General features: G+C 30.9%; 1 protein-coding gene across 1 annotated transcript; it reads right to left on the bottom strand.

The window, feature by feature from the left end:
- Window positions 1-3396: 3396 nt before the first annotated feature.
- Window positions 3397-4302, bottom strand: LOC119600185. The gene has a single exon (XM_037950279.1). The coding sequence runs from the start codon at window positions 4300-4302 to the stop codon at window positions 3397-3399; it is 906 nt and encodes a 301-aa protein (XP_037806207.1).
- Window positions 4303-15134: the final 10832 nt, after the last annotated feature.

The following is a 15134-nucleotide window of genomic DNA, read 5'->3' on the forward strand; positions in this document are numbered from 1 at the left end:
ACCTAAGTTTATTTGATTAAATTTTTAATTGATTCAATTAATTTTTTAATTGATTGAAAAAAATTTTCTGGCCAACTTTTCTATTTTAGTTTTTTTTAATATTTCATTTTGATTTCTTATGCTAATTGTGGGTATTTATTTTGTATGTAAATTTTATTTTTATTTGAGAATAAATTATATTTTATAAATTAAATTTTAATGTTCAAAGTTTTAAATATTATATTTGAATGAAAATTTTATGACAATAAAAATTATTTGTAAGTAAATTAAAATCAGTGAATATTAAATTAAAATTTACAGTTATAAAAGGGAATGTACCCCTACAATACTCCCCCTTCGGAAAGATTAATATTAAGTAAGTTAAATGTGACACTTTTTTTAGATTTTTGTAATGTATTTCCAGTATTTGTGTTTTCAATGTATGCCGGTTTTAGTTTATCAATAGAAATCGTTTTAATTTTACCGTCCACATCTAACTTTAAATTTTTCTTATCTCTTTCAATTACTTTGTAAGGTCCTTCAAATGGTTTTTGTAAGGACTTCTTTTGTTCGATATGTATAAATACATATTTGCATGTAGAAAGGTCCTTAGGTACATATACTTCTGTATTACTACTCTTGTGATGTGATAAATTCGAACGAACATTTCTAAAATATTTTAATTTATTTAAAAAATCATAAGAAGTTCGAAACTACAACTTCTCCAGGTAATCCAATGTTTTGACCATACACCATTTCAGCAGAAGTTCCTTTCAAATCTTCTTTGAATACTGATCTGAGACCGAGTAAAGCCACCGGAAGAATATCATACCAATTTTCAGAGTTTTCATTAGCCATAATTGTTGTCTTTAACTGTCGATGGAATCTTTCTACTATACCATTGGCTTGTGGGTGATAAGGAGTGGTTATAATTTTATGACTACCTAATAATTTTGTTAGTTCCGTAAAAATGTTCGATGTAAATTGAGTACCTTGATCACTAGTTATCTTAAGAGGTATTCCAAAACGACTTATATAATTCCTGAAAAATGTCTGTGCTTTTGTCAACGCTGTAATATCCTTGATTGGATATGCTTCTGGCCACCGCGTAAAGCGATCAATGATTGTTAAAATGTATCTATGGTTACGAGATGGAGGAAGTTGACCGACTATGTTAAGGTGAATGTGCTCGAATCTACCTCTAGGAATATCTATTTTCATTACCGGTGATTTGGTGTATCTGTTTACTTTTGACTTCTGGCAATTTACACTTTGCTTAGACCACAAATTTATATCCTTATTCATGTTTGGCCAAAAATAACGATGAGAAATTAGACGACCTGGATGAGAAATTGAATGTAACTTTTCAAAAATTATTTTGCGTAAAGTATTCGGAACGAAAGGTCTTGTTGTCTCTTGACAAGTTTCGCACCATATACAAACATTAAATAGTGGAACATTCACGTGTTTCAAATTAAGGTGTCTGTTCATGTCTTCCAAAATCTCTTTGAGTTCCACATCCTTCTGCTGCTCATCGTATAAAACTTTCAGATTTATATCTGAATGTTGAAAGGCGTCTAACTCGAATGCTCTAGATAGCGTATCTGCCACAACGTTTGAGTCCCCATTTATATGTTTAATGTCATTGGTAAATTGAGAGATATATTCTAGATGTCTCGATTGTAGTGGACTTCTTTCTGTTTTTGAATTTAAAGCGAAAATTAAAGGCTTGAGGTCAGTGTAAACTGTAAATGTCCTTCCTTCTAGCATATGTCTAAAATGTTTAATATTTAGATAGATTGCTAAAAGCTCTCGATCGAAAGTGCTATATTTTGACTCAGATGGGGATAATTTCTTCGAAAAGAATGCTAATGGTTTGGGAATTCCATTCTGTATTTGTTGTAAAACTCCACCAACTGCAATATTAGAAGCATCAACAGTTAAAGTCAATTTAGCTTCGTTATTAAAATAATTTAATAAGATACTTGAAGCGAATTGATCCTTAATAGCTTCAAAGGCTTTTAAACTATCATTATCCCATTCAACAGTTTTCTTTTTAGTTTCTAGTGCATGTGTTATCATTGTGTGAATTGGACTAGATAATTCTGCTAACTTTGGGATGTATTTATGGTAATAGTTTACCATTCCTATAAACTTCTGAATTTGTTTTACAGTCTTTGGTCGTTCAAAATTTCGTATTGCCGATATTTTCTCTTCTGATGGTTTCATTCCATCACTTGATATATTGTGGCTAAGAAAATCTATATTAGAAACTCCAAAAGTACATTTTCCTGATTTAATGTTTAACCCGTATTCGTCTAGCCGATCAAAAACTAATTTTAAGTGATTCATTTGTTCATCCTCGTTTTCACTAGCAATCAGTACGTCGTCAATGTAAGCAAAGACAAAGTCAAGTCCATTAAATACTTCATTGATAAACCTCTAAAAGGTTTGTGCTGAGTTCCTTAAACCAAAAGGCATACGTACAAATTCAAATAGTCCGAATGGTGTGGTGATTGCCGTTTTAAAAATGTCTTCTTCTGCCATAGGAATCTGATGGTAAGCTCTTACTAAATCAAGTTTTGAAAAAATTGTCTTATTTGTCATATTTATGTTGAGGTCGTGTATGTGGGGAAGTGGATATCATACAATTTAGTCGTCTGAAATCACCGCATGGTCGCCAATCATTCGGGTCCTTTTTCGGAACTAGATGTAGTGCAGACGCTGTACATGAATTTGAAGGTGTGCAAATACCTGATTTTACAAGAAAGTCAAATTCATTTTTAGCTACCTTATACTTGATTGGATCTAAGCGCCTAGGTTTGGTAAAAGGTAGCGGTCCATTAGTTACTAGTCTATGTACAGTTGAATGTTTAACTGGCTTGGTGTAATCAGGTTCAGATATTAAATAAGGGTGCTGCTTAAGTAAATTAGTATACTGATTATCAACAGCGAAAACTTTTGGTAGAGAAATTTTACAGTAACGTGACAAAGTATTAATGTGTAATTTAGTTAGGGGATCAATTAATGTTTTATTTTTCATGTCTATTAAAAGTCCGTATTTGTGTAAAAAGTCCGCACCGATTATAGGTTTTTCAATATTAGCTACAATAAAAACAAACGGAAACTCGCGACGTAATCCTAAATCTACATTCAACATTTTCTTACCAAATGTTGATATGCTTGAACCATTTGCTGCCGTCAGAAAAATGTCAGAAGTAGTCTTATGACTTTTAAATTTTGAAGATGGAAGGACAGATATATCTGCTGTACTATCAATTAAAAATTTTATCTTATTATTCTTATCATAAACAAAAAGGCGACGTGTTGATAAATTCAAACTCCCATTATCTGTCGCCTCGATAGTGGGCTCGGTTAGTTTTTTGGATCTTCTTTTTGTTTATAGTAAAAGCAAGGTTATTCACACTTTCTTGCTTCACTTCCGTATCTGTAATGAAATCTACAAACCCAATCTCTATTAGTAGATCTAGAACGAGATCGGCTTCTACTAAAACGTCTATTTAAAGATCTGTACTGTTGTCCCTCTAACTGATTTCTAATTGAGGCAATATCTAGTGAAAGATTATTGAAACTGTTACAGATATTGGTAGTAGCTTGTACAAGGTTCTCAACTACTTTTTCTAGATTAGAAGAATTGGAATGTATTGGAGTATTGTCGTTAACGCTAGCTATCTCATTTCCATGTAATACATCCCACATATTATCAGCTAAGCGTGTTAATTCGTTAATATCTGTCAAATTCGAACCAGTCAAAGCAACATTTAAACTCGTTGGTAATTTTCTTAACCATATTTTCTTAAGAACTTCAGGACTAAAATTTGAATTTGAAAGTAAAGCTAAAGATCGATAAAATTCAGACGGCTTTCGATCTCCAATCTCAGAATCAGACAAGATTTTATCTAATTTTCTATTTTCGCTCATAGAATGTCTGTCAATAAGAATCTTCTTTAAATGGTCATAACGATTACCTGTGGGAGGATTCTGAATGACGTCAAGTACTGTTACTATCACATCTTGAGGTAGAGAAGTAACAATGTATTCATATTTAGTAATGTCTTGTGTTACCCTTCTATTTGCAAATTGCATTTCAGCATGTATAAACCATGCTTCTGGACAATATGTCCAAAATTGGGGAAGTTTAATAGTGGTAGAATAAATTTCAATATTAGATTGAGGACTAGTAGGAGCAGAGAGATTATTTAGGTCAGTTATGTTTCCACTATCAGTGTTGTTAGAATTAGTAGTTAAATTGGGTTGTGTCGTATTATTTGGTCGTGATAAATTTGGAGAGTGTGTAAGCATGATTTCCGAAGGAAACGTTTACAATAAATAACGACTAATAAACGATAAACAAACAAGTAACAACAAACAATTGTATATTGATATGATTTAATAATGTGGATGTATTTGGAAGTATATACTAATAATAATTTAAAACTAATTAATAAAATATACTTATTTGGTATGAATTTCTTTTTGTTGGAAATACAAATCAATCCTTAACCCAAATATATTATAAAATTATTGCGGGTTATTTTCTTCTATGATCTTCACCATTTCTTCTTTTAGTTTTCTGTTATATTCTGAAGTTTTTGTTTTTGAGAAAAAAACATTATTAATGATATCCTTTGATGATCTTGACATTCAAAATTATGATGATGATTCTTGATTTTTGAGCCAAATCCAAAATTCAATAAAATCGCTTCTTTTTTTAAATATTCCTTTTAATATTCTTAAATAGCAGGATCGCCATTTGTGGTTATTTATTTTATATGTAAATTTTATTTTTATTTGAGAATAAATTATATTTTATAAATTAAATTTTAATGTTCAAAGTTTTAAATATTATATTTGAATGAACATTTTATGACAATAAAAATTATTTGTAAGTAAATTAAAATCAATGAATATTAAATTAAAATTTACAGTTATAAAGGGGAATGTACCCCTACACTAATAGTGTTTATAATTCTTAAATAGTCAATAAGATTTTAGGCATATAATATTCAAGTTTCTTGACAATTTATGAAACACTATATGTATGTTCAAATTTGATAATAAAGTGATATTTTTTGTAAATGCTCAATGCATTGTTAAAGGTCAAGAATTCCTTTAACATTGTGAGTAATCAATTAATAATTTGATTGTTTTAATCATCAACTTAATTGGTTTTTAATAAATTTTCTACCAATCAAACTAATTCATTTGATTAATAAATTAATAAAAATTAGATTTTATTTTTAATATATATATTTAATTTATATAATTAATGAATTAATCAATTTTAAATTTTGTCTCAATTATTGATATTAATTGTTCTGATTAATTCGTTATTTGAAAAAAAGTATTTTTATATTTTTTTTTTACAAATTTGATAACATTTTGATGAAAGGTGCAAAACTTGCTTGATACAATTATTTTGATGATTGAAACATATTTTCAGTTTTTTCTGTGTAGTCTATAGTCTAATCTAGTCTATAAGTCTATGGTCTAGTCTAGTCTATAGTCTAGTCTATAGTCTAGTCTATATAGTCTAGTCTAGTTTATAGTCTAGTCTATAATCTAGTCTATAATCTAGTCTATAGTCTAGTCTACAGTCTAGTCTATAGTCTAGTCTATAGTATAGTCTAGTCTATAGTCTAGTCTAAAGTCTAGTCTATAGTCCAGTCTATAGTCAAGTCTATAGTCTAGTCTATAGTCTAGTCTAGTCTATAGTCTAGTCTATAGTCTAGTCTATAGTCTAGTCTATAGTCTAGTCTATAGTCTAGTCTGTAGTCTATAGTATAGTCTGTCTATCTCATCTATCTGGAAATTATTTTAGTACTTTTAAACCTAAAAAAGTACTCTTTTTGTTATAAGTTAGTACTAAGTATTTTAAAATTTCGATTTTCCATGGTTGATAAGTAATATTTAATAACATATTTTAATTTTGTAATTTATTTATTTAATTTAGATGTCACTTTCGACGATAATTTGACTGAAAATCCTTTAAAACGCATCTAAGAGATGCAATCAAGTTAGCCAAGAATAGATTTTTCAAAGAAAAAAGATTAACCAAAGAACAAAATCCTCCAAAAGAAAACCATGGTGATGTACTTCAAAATCAAGTCATGTTGATATATGTTGAATATGCTGTTATCCTCAAAATACCCTTCAATATTTTAAGCATTTTTTTTAATACTTTCTTGTGTAACTTTATTAACTTTAAATGTCTTTTTAAAATTAAATTTAAAACTTTTATAAAAGTGATTTTTTGTACCTTATTTTTTATATAAAATGTAATTAAAGTTTATTTTTTGCTTTAATTTAAACAAATTTGTAAACGCGAATTATCATACCTGTTATTTATTATATGAAACAGATTAAAATTTTATTTTAAAAATTTTATATAAATCACTGTACAACAAAATTAAGAAAAATGTTAATATTTCATTAATATCATCACTGGACGAAGATTTGGGTAACATAAAACTGAACAACAGAACTTACAGGACAGTTAAGGCAGCTGCCGGACTAAACCGACACGTAGGGGTACATGATTTAGTTGACATGGATGGCTCATTAGTTTCTGATGATGTGGGGAAAGCCGCCATTCTAGCGGAACATTTCTTCCATGTACAGTCTGGACAGGACTCTACTAATGACTCATTTTCGGACACAGTAAGGGGCAGAGTATCTACACTACGTAACAGAACGCCTTTTATTACTTTCGGGAATGATATTACTGCTGACGGAGAAGACTCGAATGGACAAGATCTGATTACTGCTGAGATGATTGGGGCAGCATTGAGACGAAGGGCCAACAAGAAATCTACCGGACAGGACGGAATACCTGACATTGTACTGAAAAGGACTCGTACGGGAACGTGGACATTCTTGGCGATACTTATGAACCACTGTTTAAACATTGGGTATTTTCCAAGGGCGTGGAAAAAGGCTTTCTGATGGTGGTGTCCTAACGGACTGTCAATTTGGTTTCAAGGGTGGCCACGCCCTGATGGTGTTCTCGGACTACGTGTCCCGTGGCCTAAACAGGAGACATCCTACAATTACGGTCAGTCTGGACTTTTCCAAGCCCTTCGACTCTGCCTGGCAGGACGGCATCATATTTAAAATGATGGACATTGGATTTGATAGGAACACTTGTAGGATAGTGTGTGATTTCCTTACGGACCGCTTTTTTAGTGTCAGGCTATGTGATGCTAGATCTGACCAAAAGACGTTGCACGCAGGCGTACCACAGGGATCTTTGTTGGGGCCTGTGCTGTACAACTTATTTTTGACTGATATCCCCAAACCGCCGGAGGGTGATCTGTTATTGGTATATGCGGATGACATCTTGATTGCATCATCTGGACCCCGGACTAGAACCATTAACAATCGTTTTAATGAGTATTTGGCTACATTGGCCCCCTATTTTTCTAAATGGCGCCTAAGTCTGACATGGACAAGACAGTAGCGGTTATGATCAGGGGAAAACGGAAGTACTTATACCCCAATAGTAGGTCCTACATCCCCTCTATATGGATTGGGGGGTGTGTGTGAGGGTTTCGGATAGGATGAGGTACCTTGGTGTCATTTACCATGAGAACTTTGAGTTCTACGGACATGTGGATTACATATTGGAATCCACGAAGTGTACTTACGCAATGTATAGGGGTATCCTCGGACGTAACGGTCTGGACAGGAGAATAGGTTTACTGCTCTATCGCCAGATAATTCGACCTCTCATGTCCTACGCCTGTCCAATCTGGTCCAGAATTTCTTCTGCCCAGATGGAGAGGCTTAGGGTATGGGAAAGAAGGATCCTGGTAGCTTGCTTGGGTCTCAAGCGTAAACTTGGACCTGACGGCATCTACCGGCGACCATCATGTAGGTCGATTTATAGGACGATGGATTTCCAGAGAATTGACGCCTTTATGATGGATAGGGGTATCAAGTTTCTGGAAAGATCTCGTTCTCTAGAGAACGATTTGGTCAGGGAGTGTTTTATGGGGTCAGGTGATCTGGAGACCGTTCAGATGAAACATTACTTGTTACCGACCGACCTCCTGATTTTGAGTGAAGCTGGTCTTCACTATGAGGGTGCAAACCTCCTGTTCTACCACAGGAGGATAAATACATTAGATATTTGTAACGTGGTTTACAACACCGCTCAGTAGGCCAAGGGCCAAAGTTTTGTAAATATATTTCCCTCTTTGTACATATTTTTATCCTATATCTTTTGTAAATATTTCATCTCATGTATATTAGTTTTAAGTTTAGATTTAAGTGAAAACGAATGCCTCCTATTTTTTACCTTTTTTTAGGGAACTTTTGTGCAGATTGGTACATTTAATGTAATTCATATAAATTTATTATACTATAGTAAGTAAGTTCTATATATATGTAAATAGTTTTTAAATTGATAAGTCCTTGTAAGGCACCCCGTGTGTGAGGAAGAAATATATAAATAGATTGTTAGTTTTAAGTGAACATGTAAACATGGATTGTTTTGGTTAATAAATGAAATGAAATTTATGATTACATAAAACGTAGTTGTGCCTATTTTGGATATTAGTATATTTGGCATAATTATGAGCTTCAAAACTCAATTAAGAGGGCCCGGATGTATGGTGGTTAGATTAAATAATGGACCGATATCAAACTAAATCAAATGTTCGTCCTTGGGACAAAAGTAATACATGTATGTATTTCAAATCGTCGAATAATTTTAAAAATTGCGACCAGTACTTTCATTACAAGTTTTATATGGAAAGCAGATGGACATGGTTCGATCGGCTCAGAAAATAATAAATAAATATGTTATTTAAAAACTAAACAAAAAGTATATTTAGGGATCTAATATTCAACTCTCATACGATTAGTATAAGGTATTTACATTTCGATTAAGGTCACTTTTAGGAACCAATTACGATATAAATCGAGGGATTACTGTACTTCACAAATCGACACAACTAAGTTGTATATACGTAATCCTAAGCAATGACCATAGATCTCAGACATAGTTCAAATAATTCACTTCTTTGTGAAGTGGTCGAGCTTGTTATATGTATGTATGTATGTATGGGCAAGTACATATGGGCAATTCCATGAAACCACGACTGAAAAAATAAAACCCTTATAACTTCAGCATGTTTGAAGATAATTCAACAAAATTTGGTATATGATCTTTTGTAGCACCAAAGACGAAGACTGTTGAAAATTTTTGAAATTGGTCTACTTTTACACCTCGCCGCCATACAAACGGACCCGAAAATGTCACTTTTTAGTTCATAATTCTGTTAATTATAATACTATCCCAGATCTAAAATGTTTATAAGCCTAAACCTTTATGCCGATTTTCATAACGATTGGACCTCATTTGACCCTAGTTCTATTCAAAGTTTAATTTCAGAAAATCACAGAAAAACACACTAATCACTAGTATTATGATAAAATTTGACACAAATAAGAATTAAAATCACACCCTAGAATTTTATGAGGATCGGTCCATATTTAACCCTAGTCGCCATATAACTCCAGTTTTTTATTTTTATCTATATATTGCTTAAACATGTATATAGGTCGGCCACGTCTGACTGCACTTTCCTACTCCTTTTGATTTGTTGAAGTGTGTGTATGCATATACTTCCAAAATATATATTTTATAACCTAAAAAAAATCAGGAGAAAAATCTGTCACATACGATGTGTCACGTACAATATTTAAAAATGTTCATTATAAAATTATATTAACTAGAGTTCGTCCCGCGGCCGAAATTCGACCGGAACCATTGAAGTAAAATATTCCAATTGCTATTATCAAAGTGTAAAATTTGCTTTAATCAACGTATTCTTGTAGAAAATGTGATAAAATTTTGTTTAAATTTCTGATAGAAGTTTAAAATCTAAGTTCTAAAATTATTTATGCAACATATTTTTCAAAAATATTTCGATTTATTATCCTCACATAAATGTTCATAAAATCTATACAAAACTTACAATATGATATATGTACTCATTCCTTACAATATGATATTTCCCTATGTTTAACAATCTGCCAATTCCTCCATGCTTCTTGTAGTAAACAATGTCGAACCTGCCAGCACTATTCCTTTGTAACCTTTAATAATATTCAACCTATATCTCTATATTCCAGCAAAAAAAAAAAAAAAAAGAAAAGACTTACAGAAGTGATGTTTTTAACACAGATTATTTATAGGCGGAATGTCTCTTTTATTTGATTCCAAATTCAGTACTCCTGAAGTCATTCTCAAGAATTAATTTTTATAATATATTTTTTATAGTTATTTGGAAGTGAAATTGTAGTTCTTTACTTTACTGTTGTTAAGAGGAATCAGAAAAGTACAAACCCCTAAAAATACTTTCAATAGGGCTGTAACAATTGAATTCGAAAAATTATTATTTGTTGACATGACCAACTAAACTATCCAAATTTGTTTTTAGTTTTTTCAAAAAAATATCAAAAATAGATATATTCTCAAGAGCGCACAGAATCCAAATCTATTACCATTTTTTCAAAACTGGACATAGATTTTAATAACCAAAATTCAACATATCTTCTGTGTTCTCATCTTTTGTAACTATGTATTTCCGCAGAAGGTAGACTTGAAGTAGTCCTTCAAAAGTACATTGCAAATTATGACCTAACAACATTTTATTTAAAATTCAATGTTTCAATTATTGCTATCAGGACTGTAAAAGGATTTCATTCCGATCAAAAGTGGAATGAAACCACTTTCAATTTTTAAAGTGGAATGTTTTAAATTATTGTTTTTTTTTTAAGTTTTAATAAATATCTTTACCGAAATAATTCCATTTCAGATCGGAATGGGATTTTCGAACAGGGGTATATATAGTATATATTATCTCTGTAAGAAATAAAAAATTTTACTGTTTTTAGTATAAAAAGTCCATCCTTCAGGTTTATGTTGTATTAACTCTCCCTTATAACACTCAATAAAGACTTCTTTCAGCTGACTTACTACTTATTTGGCTTAAATTTAAATGTATTTTAATCGAATTTAATAGTAGATATTCTATGAAGTTGAACTACTTATATGCCTTTAAGCGAAGACCTTTTAATAGGCATTCTATTAGCTTTCGCATAGAAGTGCATAGGCAAGAGAGATTTTGCAACAGGGATAGATTCTTTTATCTGGAGAATAAGACTTTAACGCCTCTTTACTTCAAGAGTTTGTCCATGATTTAGTTATTATTTAATTTTTAATAATTATTTAAGTACTTCATAAGAAATGATTGAAAGAAAACGTTAATAAACTATAAATTCCAGCCTTATATTAATATATGTAAGTTTAATTGCAAGTAAAATAATGATAAACGATAAATTGCTAAAGATGGTATTAGACGACATGTATTTTACTCTAACACCACCTTAAGTAGGGGCAGCCATCAACCCAGAAGACATGATTTGTATTTGTCCCGTTTCAACTTTTTACTATTTTTATAAAACATATAATAACCATCGCCTACACAAACTACAGTTTTCACTTTACACTACTATTTCTATAACCGCCTTTTTCCTAATTGGTAAGAATAACCCAAAACAGAAGAATATCATCAAATCCTCACTGTGCTAAACCTACGTATTTGCGATATACTGATTCATTTATTACGGTGTATCATGTACCGACATGACCAACTAAACTATCCTACTTACATATATTTTAACAGGCTTTGTTTTTGTCCATCATTAAAATCAATAAAAACTAACATTTATGTACAATTGTTGTCCCACTAATGTTTTCCCAGGTCAAACATCATCATCCTCTTGTATCTTACATCATTAATATAATAACATATCATTATTACATTCACAATGTATCACTTTACACTTTTAAAAAATAAAAAACAATAAAACCGTCTGTATACATATTAGTTTACAAAAATCTTATTAAAAACAACAACAAAAAATATCATTGCGAAATACAAAAATTAAAAAATATCAACAGAGAAGTAACATGTTTTAACACTCTCCTCTCTTTTATGAAAAAAACAGTGTTGTTGTTTTGCTTTCTTATTTTGTTTTCTATTTTTTAATTCAAGTTCATGTTTGTGTGATTATGTATTGGTAGAAACTTTAAACGCTTATATTTCCGAAAATACTGAACCGATTTTGATCATACATAGATTCTGCAGTGAGACTCGCAAATCTGCATTCATAAAAAAAAGAATTAAGAAAATCGGTCAAGTAATAGAGCCGGAATATGTTGCCAATCGTTTTGGCTTTGCGTATTTATATATATGATTTTTTTAAATTATGGATTACTAATGTTAAATATGTCCCATGGTATAAGAAATTAAAACAAAAAAGATACACCTACAGAATTCGCAGATTATCGGAAATATTTACATATACTTTAAAAAAATTTCCGTTTTTTGTCACGTATGATATCGCCATATTTTAAACCATATTTTGGAAAACAAGGTTCCGAATGGGATGATTCCTTTTGCAAATATAGTATTCCTTAAAAGAACAGAATGACAAAATTGTTTTCCAAGTACTCCTAATTTTACAAAATCTATACCACTCTGAAGGCGTGCGAATGTCACATACAATCGTATGGAATTGCCCATATTTAACAAAATTAGTTCCCATTCAGTCCGTTATGCCGTTATTGTTGTTAATGTTGCCATTGTTTACTGTCAATGGATGGGTGTTAAAATTTAATAAATATTTTTAAATACTCGTACGTGTACCATGCCTTTGTTAACATAGAACTGTTTACATAATTGTTTGTCGACTCAATTAGAATGTCGCAAGTTTGAATGCGGCGTTCCAATGCGTTTATAGAAAGGCACACGTCTATAATCGTACAACAAAAAAAAAAAACTGTAAAAAAATATATACACATTTAAGATTTCTAGTATTTACGTACTAATTTTAATATTTTTCTACAGTTTGTTTGTGAATTGTATTAAAATTCACTTTCTCACTCGTATTGAAAATTATATAAGTTTGCTACTGTACATCTCATATTTAATTATGTTTTTATAAACTGTTGTTAAACGTGGCAAATTACATTTATAAAGAACACTTTATAGCCTTTAGTTAAACCCAATTTACTATGTTTATATAATATATTTCTTATGACAGATACTTCCCAGCAGTTTTTTTAATCACTTGACAGTCTCCGATTTATTCATATGGGTCATTTCGTGTCAAGTGACCCAACTTTAAAAATCGATGTTTTCCGATTGAAGGTTAGTACTATTGGATAGTAGGCCAGACACACATTTTCAGCGCTAAAGGTCCAGAACTGCCGGACTTAGAGGGGGTCAAATTGAACAGTTTGGTCATACAGGGTTTTATTAAAATGCGTGTAACTTTTCACCTATTGGTCCCAGCAAAAATTGTCCAAAGGAGTTCAGATAGCTATTTCTTGAATGTTTCCAATTTTTTTTTTAATAATTAAATTTTTTTTCAAAAACCCTCCATTTTTTTTTGCTCAAACGAAAGCTTAGACCAGTGTACACTAAACAGGTACATGCAATCGAACAGCTGATAATTTATTTGTTTTCTTATTTGCATACCTTCTCTGTCAAAATATGTTTTTGTTTATTTGAAACAAAATAAAATTTTAATAATAAAAAAATTTAAAATGTTTAGTTTGTAAAAAAATAATATTGTTTGCACAAAAAATACATTTCAACTATCTTCCGCATTGCGCCCTTTCTGAGATCCGCTGTCTTTAGCCAAACTTCATCCGTTTAGAATAGAACTTTAATGGCACAAATCAGGTCATTCCAGATATCAACTATCCCCCGTATTGCGCACGTTGAGAAGGCTGTTGTCTTTAGCCACACTTTGGTAGCCACAACACAACTTTATTGGCACAAATCAGGCCAATTCAGATATCAACAATCTTTAGTATTGCGCCCGTTTTCGCCCACTTTCGTTTGCCAAACTTTTGTAGCTAAAGATACAAATTTCGTGGCACAAATCTGGTTATTCCAAAATCTTACTTTTGTCAGGTCCTCTGCCAATTCCTCTGTAACATTTACCAATAGCATCCACCTTAATATAAGTATATAAACATGCATATCCCTTAAAATTCCATTTAAAATCACTGCATGTTTTTTTAAATAAAATTAAGAATTTTTTTAAAAGACAAACATCAAAAAATATTTTAATTTATTTTGACATTGAGCTCATACAATTACAAAAACAAAATACATGTTGTTTTTGTATTGTTGTAGTGATGCATATACCTGTTTAGTGTACCCTGGCTTAGACAATTTACTTTAACGTCTTTATAGTTCCATAATGGGAAGCGAGTGGGATATCTATTAAAAATATTATTTTTTAATTTAAGAATAAAACCCTCAAGTTTTTGTTTTTTTTTTTTTTTGCTCAAACGAAAGCTTAGGTCTTTATAGTTCCGTAATGGGATGCGAGTGGGATATTTATTAAAAATATTATTTTTTAACTTAAGAATAAGATTTTTTCAATATTCGGCACTTAATTTTCTCCAATTTTTTTCAAAATGGACGTTTTTGTTGTAAAGAAAGCTGCTAATTTGCATCAAAATCGGAAGACATCGATTTTAAAAGTTTGGTCACTTGACACGAAATTGCCCATATGTAAAAATAACTTGTCATGAAAGCAGTATTGATACGAAAAGTTTTCGATTATTTTCCTAAAACATTAAAAGTAGACAATGCAAACTTCAAAGTGCAATATCTTCTTATTTCAAAATGAAATATGCCACTAGATTCCACGATCCAAAATTATGTTTACGTGTATCGTATATTTATATTTCCACATATATGTGAAACCTATCAGAATACTGATGTGTTAAATTGATATTGCGAAAGAAATTTAAAATTAATTAATATATCTGAAAAGATTTTCTGGCACCTATAGGGTATATGAATTGCGAAATATTAGCGTAAAAAATCTTTCTTTTGCTTTATGGCAAAATATTTTAAGGATACACAATTTTACAACGGAAATACCGGTTTCACAATCACAGAAATAATTTCACATATTGTAAGTATATTATTGTTTTGATCATGCACCAAAAACTCGATATCTACAAAGAAGGTTTATACAAAGTTTTCTGAAAACATGCGTAACAGATTTCTTTAAAATTTTCACCATTGATTTCG

This window comes from Lucilia sericata, unplaced genomic scaffold (genome assembly GCF_015586225.1).
Source record: "Lucilia sericata isolate MDLA Ls3-8-SP2 unplaced genomic scaffold, ASM1558622v1 Contig000106F_arrow, whole genome shotgun sequence".
Taxonomy (NCBI): Eukaryota; Metazoa; Arthropoda; class Insecta; order Diptera; family Calliphoridae; genus Lucilia; species Lucilia sericata.

What these genes read in the sequence shown, in the direction of transcription:
- LOC119600185 (XM_037950279.1), bottom strand. Translation starts at nt 4,302, where the DNA reads ATGCTTACACACTCTCCAAATTTATCACGACCAAATAATACGACACAA.